This window comes from Aphelocoma coerulescens, chromosome 1 (genome assembly GCF_041296385.1).
Source record: "Aphelocoma coerulescens isolate FSJ_1873_10779 chromosome 1, UR_Acoe_1.0, whole genome shotgun sequence".
Taxonomy (NCBI): Eukaryota; Metazoa; Chordata; class Aves; order Passeriformes; family Corvidae; genus Aphelocoma; species Aphelocoma coerulescens.
This window is the reverse complement of record NC_091013.1, coordinates 91,275,254-91,289,481: the sequence shown is the minus strand read 5'-3', so window position 1 is coordinate 91,289,481 and position 14,228 is coordinate 91,275,254. Positions and strand designations below refer to the sequence as shown.

The following is a 14,228-nucleotide window of genomic DNA, read 5'->3' as shown; positions in this document are numbered from 1 at the left end:
GCGGAACCATCACTTAGTAATTTCCTTTCTTCTTCCCTGCTCAAGTATTTAGAATTCAAATGTAAAAAGTAATAACACATGGTAGTTTTTCTTACAGTTTTGATAGGGTAAAGTTAGGCGTAATATTATGGAAATAGAAATAAAAACTGTAACAAACAAAAGGCATTAAAAGTGTTGGGAGACATTGAGAAGCATTAAAATCATCAGAGCACAGACTTGGTAGGTTAAAGGGAAGAAAATGGAATTTGATCAGTACTGGAGTAAACACATACCTTTAGCTCTCAGGGGCCCATTTCTGTCTATTCCCTGTGAATACTGGTGTTCTCATGTGTTTGGGGATTGCTTCTGAAAATTACTTATTTCTTTCTTCTGTCATCATTTTAACTGTGCTTTTTGTTAAACTTTGTTTCAAGTTCCACATGTATCTGTTCAGGAACACAAGGAAGAATTTAACAAAATGTGAATTTGAAGTATCATACAATACTTAAATATTCTGAGTTGGAAGAGACCCACAAGGATCAAGTACATTCATTGAATCACCTTCCAATTGCCATTTCAGTTCACATGGTTTGGCTTTCCCCAAGAAATTCCCACAGACTAAGTGCAAATGTTCACAGACTTTTTTTATTAAGCAAGAAGAACTTAAAACTGATAGTGTATTGCAGTTTTAGGAACAATTATCAATTTAAAGGCACTTTTCAAACCCATGAACTGGAAATTTTAATCCTCGCCTAGAGATCTCAAGTGATACTACATTAATTTACCTCCAAGGGGAAATAAATTGAATCAAATTCAAGTCATTTTAATTTTGTTCTTATTCAAGGATTTATCACAGTTCTAGTCACTTAGATTAAATTTCTGTCTGTAGACAAACTCTCAGACCTGCTATTTTTCTAGTTCTGCAAGTTCCACAGTTATGCATTCTCATTATTTCTGAGGCATTTCATAGTCTTCTGTCTTTACCAGTAACATCACCACCTTCACTCCCAAAGCATCATTCATTGTTTTGCTCCAGCAAAGTCTGTCTCTGAAGTTCCACCTACTTTTCGCTTCAGTTTTAGGGGCTTGGATTGTATTTTCTTAATTAGCTCGATCACTTCATTGCAACAGGGCCCTGCAAAGACTTATTTCCCCCTTTGGTGTTATTATGCAAACTGGGTAGAAAGTTGGGATGGGAAGAGAAGTAGGTTTAAACTAGTTCCAAATTTTAACTAAACTACCACTAATTTTAAATTAGTTCTACTAGAGAAGCTGTGCCAACCTGAAGGTACCCTTTCTTTTCTCTAAAATTCATCCCCAAGCACTCTTGGATTTACTTCCTCTGCACTGCTAGAACATATTCCTGTATTTCCATCAGTAGTCCTAGCACTTGGCCAAGTCTGTTCCAGCTTACATACTGACCCTGATTTCTGCTTGTTTTTTCTTTCTTCACTTCCTATCACTCATATCTCTTAGTGTGGGGCTTGAAGTCACTCTGAGATTAGAGTGAAAATCCCAAAGAATAGCATGTTATTCCTTCCAGGCTACTGCCTCATCCTATCTTCACCAGTTGTTCCTCTTCCTGCCTGTTTCCCCCACACTTTTCATCTCTTTCTTAGGTCTGCTTCCTTCCCAAGATTACAACTGGGCAAATGTTATTCTCTGTTCACAAAGCATGTTCCCTATTAATAAGTGATGCCAGTTGATTCCTTCACAAAACACCCCTATTTGTTCCTCAACTATTCTAGCTATAATTACCCAATTACCAGCATGTTTAATATACTATTTTGTGCTCTGTCATGTCCTGGTCTTGCTTATGTCTCTGGAGCTTTGAGGGGGGAATACTACAGTGTAGTCTCTGCCATGTACTGCATGATGCTCCACATATTTATTAGACTAAACAAAAAGAATTTTGCTAGTTTATATTGGCAGTCAATTTGTGAATATGTACGGGTTGTATCTGGTTAGCTTGCCCTGTGGAGGAAGCTCTACCTGTTGTGTTTTGCACATTTTGGCTCCCAGTGCTCACAGCTCTGAAATGTGCTGTAACACACACAGGGGAGGAAAAAGCAGCTCAGGAATGTGTTTTAACCCAGAATCTCAACTGTGCATTCATAATGCTTAAAAATAACCTGAACAGTATGTCGTGGCAGCCTTTCAGGATTGGATTTGGGTTTGCTTTTGGACTTGTCTTATTAGTGGGAAAGGAGCCTTCCATGTAGGAAGTTTACAATTCCATGTTCCAACCTGAATGTAGATAGGGAAAGCAAATTTATTTATGATGCACTTTCTTGCACCTGAGTCTTCAGTGTGTTTTCCATATCTTAAAGAGGACTTTTTTTTATCCCAAAATTAAATTTACATTTTTCTATTCCCAGTAGCATTCAACTAAAAAAATGAACCTAAAAATACTGGGGTTTAATACTATTCATTTGGTTAGTTATTGGTCACAGTGGTCTACATTCACAAAAGAGTAATTTTGAAAGACTGTATTTATACAAATCACCTAGTATAGGGATATTGTCTCTTGGAAAAGAGCCTCTTCTTTTGTTTGCTTGTTTGTTTGTTTTTTCAATGAAAGAATATACATGGGACTGAAGAATTAGTACCTTTTAGCCAACTTTAGTTTTCCCACTTTTTGGTTTCGCTCGGAGAGTGCAGTATTTGGGAAAACAATTATAATTATAGCAGTAAAAGAACAATCTTGGAGACTGTGAAATCAGGAGAGGAGAAGTAAAATACAATATTTAAACAGATGAAATTTGAAATAGGTATTTTTTTGTTTTGGGGGAAAAACCAAATTGATAAAGCATTTTATTTATATATAACAGTATTTCTGTATGTTTCACGTATTTAGTGTAGTATATTTCTGTATCTTAAAGCATTCTGAACTAAACTTTGCATTATTTCTCTCTCTCTAGGGTATACCCATGGCTTAGAGGTCTAGGCTATACATCTTTAACTGTATTTTTAATGGGATTTTTTCTCTGGAATGTGGACAACATTTTCTGTGATAAATTGAGGTGAGTCTTTTCACTTGTCGGAATAGCTCTTAATAGCTTTTTAGTATAAAGATTGGATTATTTCTGTGGTGCATATTCAAGTCCATCTCATTGTATATATGGTGTGCTGCCTACAAAACATCCATGAGGTTTTATGCAGATTGCTCATGGCTAGAGTCAGCATTTAACAGGCCTTTTTTAACCATTTATAGATTGATTTTGTTATTTCTCTTTAACTTCAAATTAAATTGGGAGAAATAATGTCACTGAGGTAACTCTGAGGATCTGTTGCTGACTAAAGCCTGCTATTCACACTTGAGTGAATGAGTATGTTTTCATCTGAGTGTTTTTATCCTGCTGGTTTGGGCTTTTTGGGGTTTCTGCTCTTACCATTTCCCAGAAAAATATTAAAAGCAGTAGTTCTGCATGTTTAAGAAGACATGCAGAACTACTGCTACTACTACTGCTGCTACTGTTAAAGAAATGCCTATTACAATATCCATGTTACCAATGAACAACACCTAGTTGGAATTCATGTGTTGCTCAACAAGCTGGAGGAGATGGAAAGGTTAATTCCAGCATCCAGAAAAATACATTTTTGACTGTTTGAAACCCTGTAATGCCATGGAGTCTGTGTTGTACAGAATTGTCCTGGTAGGTTGTTTTGTCAGAGCCTAAGAACAGTGCTGTAAAGAAGTCCAAAGTTTTCCATCCCATCTTGCTCTGTAGTCCCTGTGCCAGGTTAAGCCAACTGAAAGTTAATTCCAACAGAGTATTCTTGAAACTTTTTTTTTAAATGAATATAATACATGATCCTCATCCCTAGAAGCGCTTGATACAGATGGGATGGAGTAGTTATTTGGCAGCACAAGTGGCTGGGTTTACAGTTACTTTGCAAATATTGGCACCAGGGTTGATTTTTGCAGCTGCCTCACATCACTGGTGAGATCATAACCCCCAATTCACCAAACCTGCTGAGCTGCTGTGGGCTCTTGGGGCTTTTGAACTGGTTCCTAGGCCCAAAATTGACACCAGCTGCTGAGGCACTTTTTTCCATCCTCATTTCATAAGGGGAAAAAATTTTAGTGTCTTTCCTGTAATACTAGTTTGGTTATGGTGCTGGAAAAAAAAAAAAACAAACTTGTTTACTAGCTTTAATCAGACATCTACAGAGCCTTGGATTTCTCCAGGAGGTATTATAATTTGAACCTTTGGAGAAAATACATTTCAATTCCTTGCAATTCTTTGTTCTGTGAAGGTCTAACTTGTGAATCATCCACCTACCTGCTCTGTTTGGTTTTAAAGTTCAAAACTGAGTTTTGATTCAAGGGGGTTTTTTTCCATATTTCATTAAATCTGCAGCTTATTAAAAAAAAATCAAAATAACAAAAAATCTGTAACAGTTTCTCTGGTAGGAACCACACACTTCTGATTTTGGGCTTTGAAATTCCTGCCATCCAAAGGCTTGGAGGTTGTGCTGGACTGACTGTCTATGTATTCCACTGTGTCATTGCTGGGCTGACTCAATCAAAACTCTGTGCTAATATTTGTGACTGAGCAGCTTTGGACCAAGCACTGTAATATCAAGCAGTAAGGATGTATTCCGGGAGCTGCAGATTTTTCTTCCTTAACACATGCAATCGTTGTTTTCCATTTTTTGTTTTGACAAGTGAAATGAAAGTGAAAAAAAAAAAAAGAGACCAGCAGATGCAAACATTTGTTCCACCATCAACCAAAATAGGCATTATCTGCAGAAGCCTAGTGAGCAGGAGAAGTAAGAGCAATGTAGTTCCTTCTCTTTATTTCTTTACCTCCATCCCTTATCCCCTTCCCTAGTAGTTCACACCCCATAACTACAAAATACAAAGCATGTTGGAGTATTTCAGACCCTCTGCTTTAATTGCTTCCTCACTAAACACCCATTTTGTCCCTGTTTTAGAGTTCAACAGAGAAAGGCAAGTTAAGCTTCCATGGACCTGCAGAACAGGTGGTGTGATTGCCAGATTTAAAGTGATGGTGTCTGATAAATCCCATTTCATCTCTCAGACCTTAAACTCAGCATTTCATCCTATGGACAGAAGTTCACAGGGTTTGGGGGAGAAGAATGGTAGAATTCATTTGGGACTGTAGGATGCCATAAACATATTCCCTGAAATTTGAGTCCAGAAGTAATTGATCACTCATCATATGAAGAAATGTCTGTTTTCTTTAAATGTATAAGAAAGTCAGTTTGCTGATATGTCTCTGTACTGGCACTGTAAAGTATAACTGCTGCTCCTCACCTGCTGAAAGCCTGATTCCACAAAGCCTGACCTATCAAGCACGTGCCTGAGAGATGGAAACAATAATGTGTGATCTGGCAATCCAGCATTGTGATTTGAGATTGCTTAGCTGGGGAAAAATATCCCACTGCATGGTATTTCTTTCTTTCAGAGCACTACGAGAGAAGATGCCTCCTGTGGTGGGAGCTGTGACACAGTTTCATGCATGGTGGCATATTCTCACAGGCCTGGGTTCTTACCTGCATATCCTGCTAAGGTAAGAAATGTTTTCTAAACTGGATGTTCACAGAGATCTTATGAGTTTTCTCAGGTTCAGATGTACTTCAGAATATTGTATCATCCAGAAGAGCAGGAAAATTACTTACTAAACTGGTGTGAGGTTTTCTTTCCTCTTTGCAACTGATCTAAAAACTCGCTAAAAGTAGTTTATATTCTTCAAAATGTAACCACTAATCTTTAAACAGTCACAGTTTTTCAAGAAAATTTAATTCAGAAATGGGAACCCTGTGGCAGTTAAACCAAAACTATTTGACAGTATGTGAATTTCAGAATGTAAGCCATTAATACCTGTCTGTTCTTGAGCAGCAATCCTGAAGTACTTAAACATGTTTAAATTTAGGAGCTTAACTGACCTTTTGATAGGCACTGTCGCTCCTGAAAACCAGCAGTTATCCTGCTGTAGTGCAGAAGGGTGATGGCTGAAGTAGTTGCAGTGGAGCTGTTCCCAGAGGGGCAGGATATGAGGTTTAAGAGGAAACTTTAAAAAGAGCGTAAGGTAGCAAGTCTAGATCCAGCAGATTTTTGTCTCATTTTGGCTCTGTACCACCATCTAGTGGAGCCAGGGGCAAGAATAGAATGTAAGCTGAACTCTGTGAAGAATTTCTGCAGTTCATTCATCATATAATGAAATAATATTTTACCACTTAACTGTAACTGAGAGAATGTCAGTTTTACATATACATCCTGTGTAGTCCAGGAAGCTTGATTGCATATCCATTTTTCTACATCTTACATGGTATTCACCTTTTTTGTCAGATGTTAAAATACCTAATAGAAGGAAAATAAATACATTTCCAATAGATGATCTAATAGCTTATAGTTATATTTATGTGTATATAGATGCACACATATGTACCTATACATATGTAAATGTATATATACAGATGTACATTTTATATATATATATATATATATATGTATACATTAAATATGTCAAGGTATGTGGAAAACAGTTGCTCCATTTTGGCTTACAGCTTGTCTGCTACCCTAAAGAGTTTGAGGTAATATTTTAAAGAAAATTCCTTACAGGAATCAAGCATAGGCAAGGGTTTTCCAACATGCCACAAAGTGGCATCACAGCTTAAAAATCGTGAGGTCATTCACAGGAAAAGATCTACTGAGAGGAGAAAGTGTCTAAGAACAAAAATAAGATATAGAATCAAGCTATGCTGCTTTTTACCCCTTTAACATCTGCTAGATTTTGTGGTACACTGATTAAATTTCATCCTTCTAGAATGACAGGCTCCAGTCCCTGTTTAATTTTTTTTTTTTTTTTTACCTCTCAGGGTTTCTTCCTTTCTCCTCACATAGCTGATAGGGTAAATTAGTTTGCTGATTAGTCTGCTACAGAGGTATTTACTGGAAGTTAACATCTCCTATTTCTACTAAATCTAGAATAGGTAGCTCTGCAGTCACAGAAACAATTCTTTTCTTGTTGGAAAATAAAACTGGGTTCAGGACATTGTTATTTTATATGCTGCCTTAGACCTGAAATTTTATGCATGCTTTTTTCCTTCTCCTCAGTTTATATACAAGGACACTTTTCCTGAAACACAGGCCGAAGGTGAAGGTAAGCAAGCAGTATTTTGTGTTTATTAATGTACATTTGAATATCTTGTGCTTTGATCTTGTGGTGGGGCTCAGTAATTATGCCTGTTAGGACTGTCTTTGAATTCTGCTTACATCCCAAGAAATGCAGTTGACATTTTCATAGAATCAGAGAATGGTTTGGGTTGGAAGGGACCTCAATGATTATTTAGTTTCAGCCCCCCTGCCATGGGAAGGGACACCTTCCACTAGACCAGGTTACTCAGAGCATCCAGGTTACTCCAATCTGGCCTTGAACATTTCCAGGGGTGGAACATCCACAACTTCTCTGGGCAACCTGTGCCAGTGCCTCACCAGTAAAGAATTTCTTCTTAATATCCAATCTAAACTTACTGTCTTTAATTTTAAAGCCATTCCCCTTTCATCCTATCATTAGAATATGTTTAATAGTGTTTGGTTTCTGTTCCAAGAAACATAATATTCCAAGGAGTCTTTCCCCTATTCCTATTTTTCTTTTGACAGTTTGTTTTTGGAATATGGCCTGTTCTTCTCGTGGAGCCACCCAAGAAGCTTTGACGGAGCCCTGGGCAGCAGCACACGATCACCTGGCCTGGCTGAATAAAGCATTTCAACAGTTACTCTGGCTGAAGTGTCAAAATTATGGATCAATCCAAGTACCATTGCTATTAAAGGACTTCTCTGTGCTGTGAGGCCAGTAAGCCAGAACAGAGTGAAGAGCTGGCACACTAGGGAAATAGCATTTAGTACAGCTTTATTCTAAGTTGTTAAAACAAAGATTAAGACACAAGGGTTTTATGTATATATTGTATAGCTGATGATACTGAGGTAATATTTCGTGCTGGTCACAGAAAACTAACCATTTTTGAAGTGGATTGCACACGTTTTTTCATTCAGTTTTTGTTCTTTCTGTGGTCTAAACTAATATTAGTAACTGAATGACAAAACCAGGCCATTGATGGCCAAGCTAAGCGTTTGTGTGGCCTATAGTGAACTGAATGCTTAACCCAAACTACTTTAACCTTGCACTTTTATAGAATTAATGAAGTATGTAATGGTTGATTTAAGCCTTTATTCTATCTTGCTTTTCCACAGCCTCCTTTGGCAATCTACATTTTAAGCAAAATGGTTGTGATACCATTAGTTCATTTTGTACCAAGCTTCCATTTTCTCTTTAGTCCAACTGAGAGGTTCATCATGGAGGATGTTCCAGGGTGTGACCAGCAGAAGACACTGAAATGGTGAAGCCTTACAGATGTTCTTGTTTGTGTCTGGAAACTCAATTCCTAATTTGTTTGACCAGTGATTCATCACAAAACTGTAGAGTGACTGTAGAAACATAAGAAACACTCTTTTTTATTTTTTTGTAATTGTTATTTACGTATGTCCTTTTCTAACCCTGCCTTTAACTTCCCATTTCCCATTCATACTGCAGATTGACGAACACCTCAGATATGCTCTAGTTTGGCTTTGAATTCATCTTTCTCTTATTTTACAAGTCTTAAATAGTGGTCTGACTTTCAGATGCATCTTCTTATTCAGAAACATTGAAGGAGGTATAAAGAACAAGACTGAGGTTGACGATACCCTCAAATATAAGTGGCAGCACTTTGCTTGCTAATCTATCATATGGTTAGTCTGTGAGAAAGCTGACCACCTTTTAAAACCAGACTTTGGGGATTAATGGGGGGACAAACCCTCTATTTTCTGCAATTTTTATCTACCCAGCTGATGGAAGTTAATAAGTAAATGTAAAGAAAACATTAAACTAACACAGTTTTTCGAGATATACCTCAAGTGAAGGCTGTGGTTTTGACGTTCTTGATTTTGGGGCAACTAACAGAGTCTGTGCCTACTTGCTGCCATGCTATGCAATTTTTGTCTGCTTTTGATGCTCTGAGGGATTTATCCTTCTTGCCATGAAGAAAAAAAGGGAAATGCTCAGAATGATCCAAAATCCCATTCTGTATTGATTTACAACATGCTCACAGCAGTAAAGCATGGTAATGTAGCTGTAAAGTTGTCTGCCAGGTCTCAAAGTCCTGACTATTGAACAATCAGTGCTGGCTAAAATGGTCTCCTCCCTTTAATGTCTTTTTCTCTGTTTGCAGTTTCTCTGCATCTTCCACGTCCATCAGTAACTCTCCTACTGATGTGAACCTCCAAATAAAACTGTGGCTTTTGTTATGTGACGACCCTGGACCCGTGAGATCAAATAACACCAAACTCTGGGCTGGAAAAAGATGCTTAACCTTGAGTGAGTTCAATGAGGTTTAAGCACGTGCTGATAGCAGTACATTTCAACCTGTACACCCCTATAAAGACACCTGAAGGGTAACTTTAGAACAGCTTTGCTATCAGTAGGCTCCAGTTCCATAGACAAGGTCAGCATCTGTGTTGGGAAATTTGAGTGCTCTTCAGACTGAAAGAAGTTAGAAGAACTAGCATAGAGGCAGGAAAACACTGTTCTGGATCAAGTGTCTTTAATTATCCAGAAGGCATATTTTTTGTAAAGAGATTTGAGAACTGTTTCAAAAATGTAGCTTGAAAATAAGTGCCTGCCTGTTCACCTCCAGGCTTTCTCAAGCATTTTTCCACACACTGTATCCCATTTTCTTATTTAGTATGTTTACATGTATTCATAAGTTAGGGAAGGAGTCCTGTAAGAGAAGCAGTGCAGCAGGAAGACATATCAACAGTGACTTGTGATATCTGCTAGATATGGTATTATTTTTATGAAAATGAAAAAAAAACTTTATTTTAGTGGCCTTAGTTTTGTTACTGAAGGATCTGGGGGCTCTGTTTAGTTTAGTAATTGCAAGAACCAGAGTGTCTTGAAAAGCCACTTTCTTATTGATCAGGCATCTCTACAATGAAATATTTTAAAGAAATTTGTTGATTCTTCTACACATTTGCAACAAGGAAATGGTGTGGGGTGGTGTTTATGGTGTGGGGTGGTTTTCAGGTCTTGTTGAATTGAATTGTCAGGATTAAAAAAAAGAAGTTGGAAAAGCTCATATTTTAATTTTATGCTGCTGTTAGTTTTTCATTCATGTATCATTTGTTGTTGATGTTTTTATCTTTAAAAAAATTATGCAAATTGGCTTCTTCCTACATTCCAAATGACCAAAAACATGCACGCCTCTGCCACTCTGCCAGAAGCCTTTCTTTCAACAGATTATATTAGACCCTGAAGAATGTAATTAACCTGTGTATCCTTCTTAGCATAAATAATCTAAAATCATGGGTGCTTTGGTTTGACTGCCTTACTGATCTTGTGAGTGATATTGAAAATGACAAGCTGGTTTTAACTGCATGTCACTGAAATTCAGACTGCCTTTTCTAGTGCCTGGAAAGACATACATTCTTACTCCTGTAATGTAATTACATTAATTAATTAATGTCTATTAATTGCTTTTTATTTGTATCACTTGTATGACAATGTTGATTTTTTTTTTCCTACAGACCTTAGAGCAGCATATCCCAAACTTTCTTGCACTACATCTTAGAAAGTCATGTGTGATCCTGTTTTTTGAGTGGGATTCAGACAGCAGCTACTTTAAAGAGAATTATGGGAGTAGCAGGTGTCATTTGGTATTAATTCTACAGGATGTGTTGGACAGACTTGATAGCAATGAACTCTTCTATTCCTTAATATCTGTGAAGGACCAGGAAATCTGCCACCATACAACCATCAATTTGACACAAATGAGCAGCAAAGTAGCTCTGCAGTCCGTGAGCTGAAAAATTCTTTCTTGAAAATAAGAGGAAAAACTTCAAAATTACTCTCACAGTACAGATCAAACCCATACCTTATTCTGGGAATTTAGATTTTTTGGATACAGCTCAAGACATGCATTCTCCAGAACTAAAGATGTGAGGAGGAATCTCATCCATGTTTTGAAGGCAGTGTTGTTGGCTAGCAGTATTAGTCTGCTCCAGACTTCACCTTCGTGCTTTTTCTGTTAGCACAGGGATGATGTGCTGCCCATGAGTGTTTAGAAAACTCCCCCCAGTCAGAGTTGGAAGATGCAGTCCTGCCACTTGCCAATCTACCTCTGTCATGTATTGGACCATACCTGTGCCCTTAATTATATTTGCCTGAATGTGTGCACGTCAGAGCAGCCTGACTTAGACCGTGCAGCCCCTGAGAGTGGCACGAGTATTGTATTGATTCGTGGCTGCCTCTCTTCACTCCCCTGACTTGTTTGGTGTCTGTCATTTACAGCTTGTGCTCAGTCTGCCGCTCATCTGTGTGTAAGTCTGGCTGCTTTAGAGAGAGATTTGAGTAGGAGGACTTCAATTCAGACAGGTGTAGCAAAATCTTTTGGGAGGGACATGATGGAAAATATTGCTTTATAATTATTTTCATTCTCTTTTAATCCTGTTTTGTGCTGTCTTGCTTGGCTAAAGCTGATTCGTATGGTTTGAAATGCAGTTGATTCTTTGGGCCATAGTGGATTTGCTTCTAACACCTGGTTTCAAGCAGCTGAATGTCTTTTTCAGCAAACACTTCCACATGAAACTCAGCAACAGAAAATCCTCCTAATACCACCAGTGTTTCTCACAGTCACTACCACCTTGTTTAATCTGCATTTAAGAATTTCACTAATACCATTTTTTTAAAACTTGTTTCTCTCTGTGGATATATTACAGCATTTAATAGCAGGTGGTGAAACAATTCAGTACAGCCCTGCTCAGGCAGCAGCACTGCTGTTTTCTTTAGTAGACATCAGAATTCAGGAACACACATCCATTTTGGGGTAATCTGTGCCCCATAATTTAGATTAACATATTGAGGTAAAACTTTCGGTTTACTTTAAACCCCATCTGCACTTTATAAGTAGGCACTGGGAGGCTTTAACTGCAAAGTGTTGTTTGACTGAGAGACTTTATCATGAAGAAGGATAAATGATGGAGTCTTTATTACACATGAGCAGAGCAAAGCCAGAAGGAGATTAAGAAATCTTACATGAAAAGAGAATAACAAAAGATTAAGCACAGAATCCTGTAGTATTACGTCAACCACCCTCCTGGTATCTGCACTTTAGATACTTGAATGTCTTGTTATTTATACTTTTAACTTTCCATGTTGACTCTGCTCTCTTCACCACAGAAGTGATGTCATTTCTGTTACATTCAGTTCATTGTAGATGACTTAGGGGCTGTTTTATGAGGATGGAACATGACACGGATTGTTTCATACATGAGTGAATGCATTTCTGATCCAACTGGAATGTCCTCTGCTAGCTTTATTTGAGAGTCTGTAACCTAAAGACAGAGAACATCCTGTGTAACTTAAAATTGGTTTGGGGTGTCTTTGTTCAGTTCCTCACGCACAACTGCCTACAGCTGCCAAGTGCCTGATCTCGCTGTTGCAAGGCTTTTCTGAGAGCTGGGGCTGTGTTCTCTTCTGAGGTCTGTAAGACAAGGTCTTTGCTAGGTGGGGGGTCAATTTTTGTTGAAAATTCTCATTCTGCAGGAATCACAGTGCTATTTTTAGTGGCTTTCCAATTAGTTATCCAATACATGTCTGCCTCTGTTTGACTCAAACTTGAGCCTGACTACCCACCTTCCTGATGCTGTTGCCTCTTTCCAGGCTTTGAAAGCTGGCTGAGGGATTTAGCCATGCAGCAGGTGTTTATTTTGGGTTGTGTAGTTCAGTGACGAGCAGCTTGCAGGTGCAGCAGTCAAGCAAGCACTTTATGCAGAGCCCCCTTATTGGAGCTCCCAGCCAGATGCTCTAAACAGGGCTGGGGATAGGAGTATTCATATGTACAATTTGGGAGGCAGGTTTGATGCCTGAACCTCTTACTTTAGAAATCTCCCATTTTACATGTTGAAAATGTTTAGGTTTGACTAAGTATGTAATTGTAGATTTAAGAAGAACCAAGTTCAGAGTTCATGTGAGACCCTAAACCAGTGCCTGCAATTTTTTTTTTTTTTGCACACATATCACACAAATTGAATCTGCCTGATGTTAAAGAGCAGATTGTTAAGATTTTTAAAAATGCAAAGATAAAGGGTTTTTTGTTTATTTGTCCACAGGAATAGCTATAAGCACAATCTTAGATTCCTCCTTCTGTCCCCAAAGCTCTGGAACATATATATGTTTCTCCAAAGACAGTGTTAAATAAAATGGCTCATAGCAAGTCATGTACCAAAATATTTTCTACATTAAAGCTGTGGAAGAACTTGGTTTGTGTATACTACTGCTCTCTGGATTTTGGAAGAGAGTTTTTCAAGCAGCTTAAGCAGTTAGTTAGTCCTTAGACTGAACAAGAACTAATTTTTCTCTTGATTTTCCAAATTGTTGTTGACTGTTTCATGTTGACTGTTGATCTCGGCTTAATGCACAGATGATGTTACTGTCTGATCAAACAACATCTGTCCACCTGGAGTGGACAGGAAATCTCCTGTGCATTACGTGACCAAACATTGGCACTATGACTTCTAACATGTGGTGTCTCTTCCTGAAATTCAGTACATTGTTGCAGATGGATAACAGCACTGTGACAGATGAGTAGCAGTTGATTTGTAGAACACACCTACGTTGAGAAATGCTTATTGACAATTTTGATACGCTGAACTGACTCTTCCTACTAAACCAGCTGGTAACTAATGTTAGGCTTATATGTATCAGCATATCTTGTTTTCCAAAGCACAGTAGCTTTGAAATATTTAATATGTTTCATTTGTTATTCATGCTGCAGTCAAGCACTAATTTGTGTCTTTATAGTACAAACTATTAAAGAATTTTGTTTTAAATACTTCTCCCAAGTGGTTCTTGGCTTTTGTGTTGCACAGGGCTGGTGAGTTCATCTGGATGCTGTTCAGTACATGGGTGGTTGTATGTCTTGGCTGGTGGTGTGCAAGTAGCACAGCAGGATTTGTGTGTCCTGCCTGGATGGGGCAGCTGCCTGCCTGAAGCCAAAAGCCTCATGGCAGTAGGGTTCCCTGATCTTTCTGCCTTGTGCTGGGGCCCTTTGAGCACTGGGCCTTGCTCGGAGGTGTAGTGTTGGCTGTAAATACTGCAGGACCTTCTTCCCTTCAAAGGCCGTCCCCAGCACACACCGGTTAGAAGGGACTTCAGGTATGGGACATGGGTGGGGGAGGAAAA

The 14,228-nt window shown here is 38.3% G+C and overlaps 1 protein-coding gene across 2 annotated transcripts in view; it reads left to right on the top strand.

Moving 5' to 3' along the window:
* ACER3 (alkaline ceramidase 3) overlaps nucleotides 1–13,878 on the top strand; it is a 56,747-nt gene extending 42,869 nt beyond the window's left edge. Inside the window, exons 8-12 of one of the 2 annotated variants that reach the window (XR_011151348.1) lie at nucleotides 2,901–3,002; nucleotides 5,415–5,519; nucleotides 7,067–7,112; nucleotides 7,613–9,365; nucleotides 10,574–13,878. Coding sequence is in view for 1 of the 2 variants with exons in the window: in XM_069016951.1 (XP_068873052.1) it covers nucleotides 2,901–3,002; nucleotides 5,415–5,519; nucleotides 7,067–7,112; nucleotides 7,613–7,666 (307 nt within the window). In the remaining variant the exon portion in view is untranslated. Of the gene's footprint in view, nucleotides 1–2,900; nucleotides 3,003–5,414; nucleotides 5,520–7,066; nucleotides 7,113–7,612 lie in introns of both variants that reach the window. The other variant, XM_069016951.1, reaches the window with a different exon arrangement.
* Nucleotides 13,879–14,228: the final 350 nt, after the last annotated feature.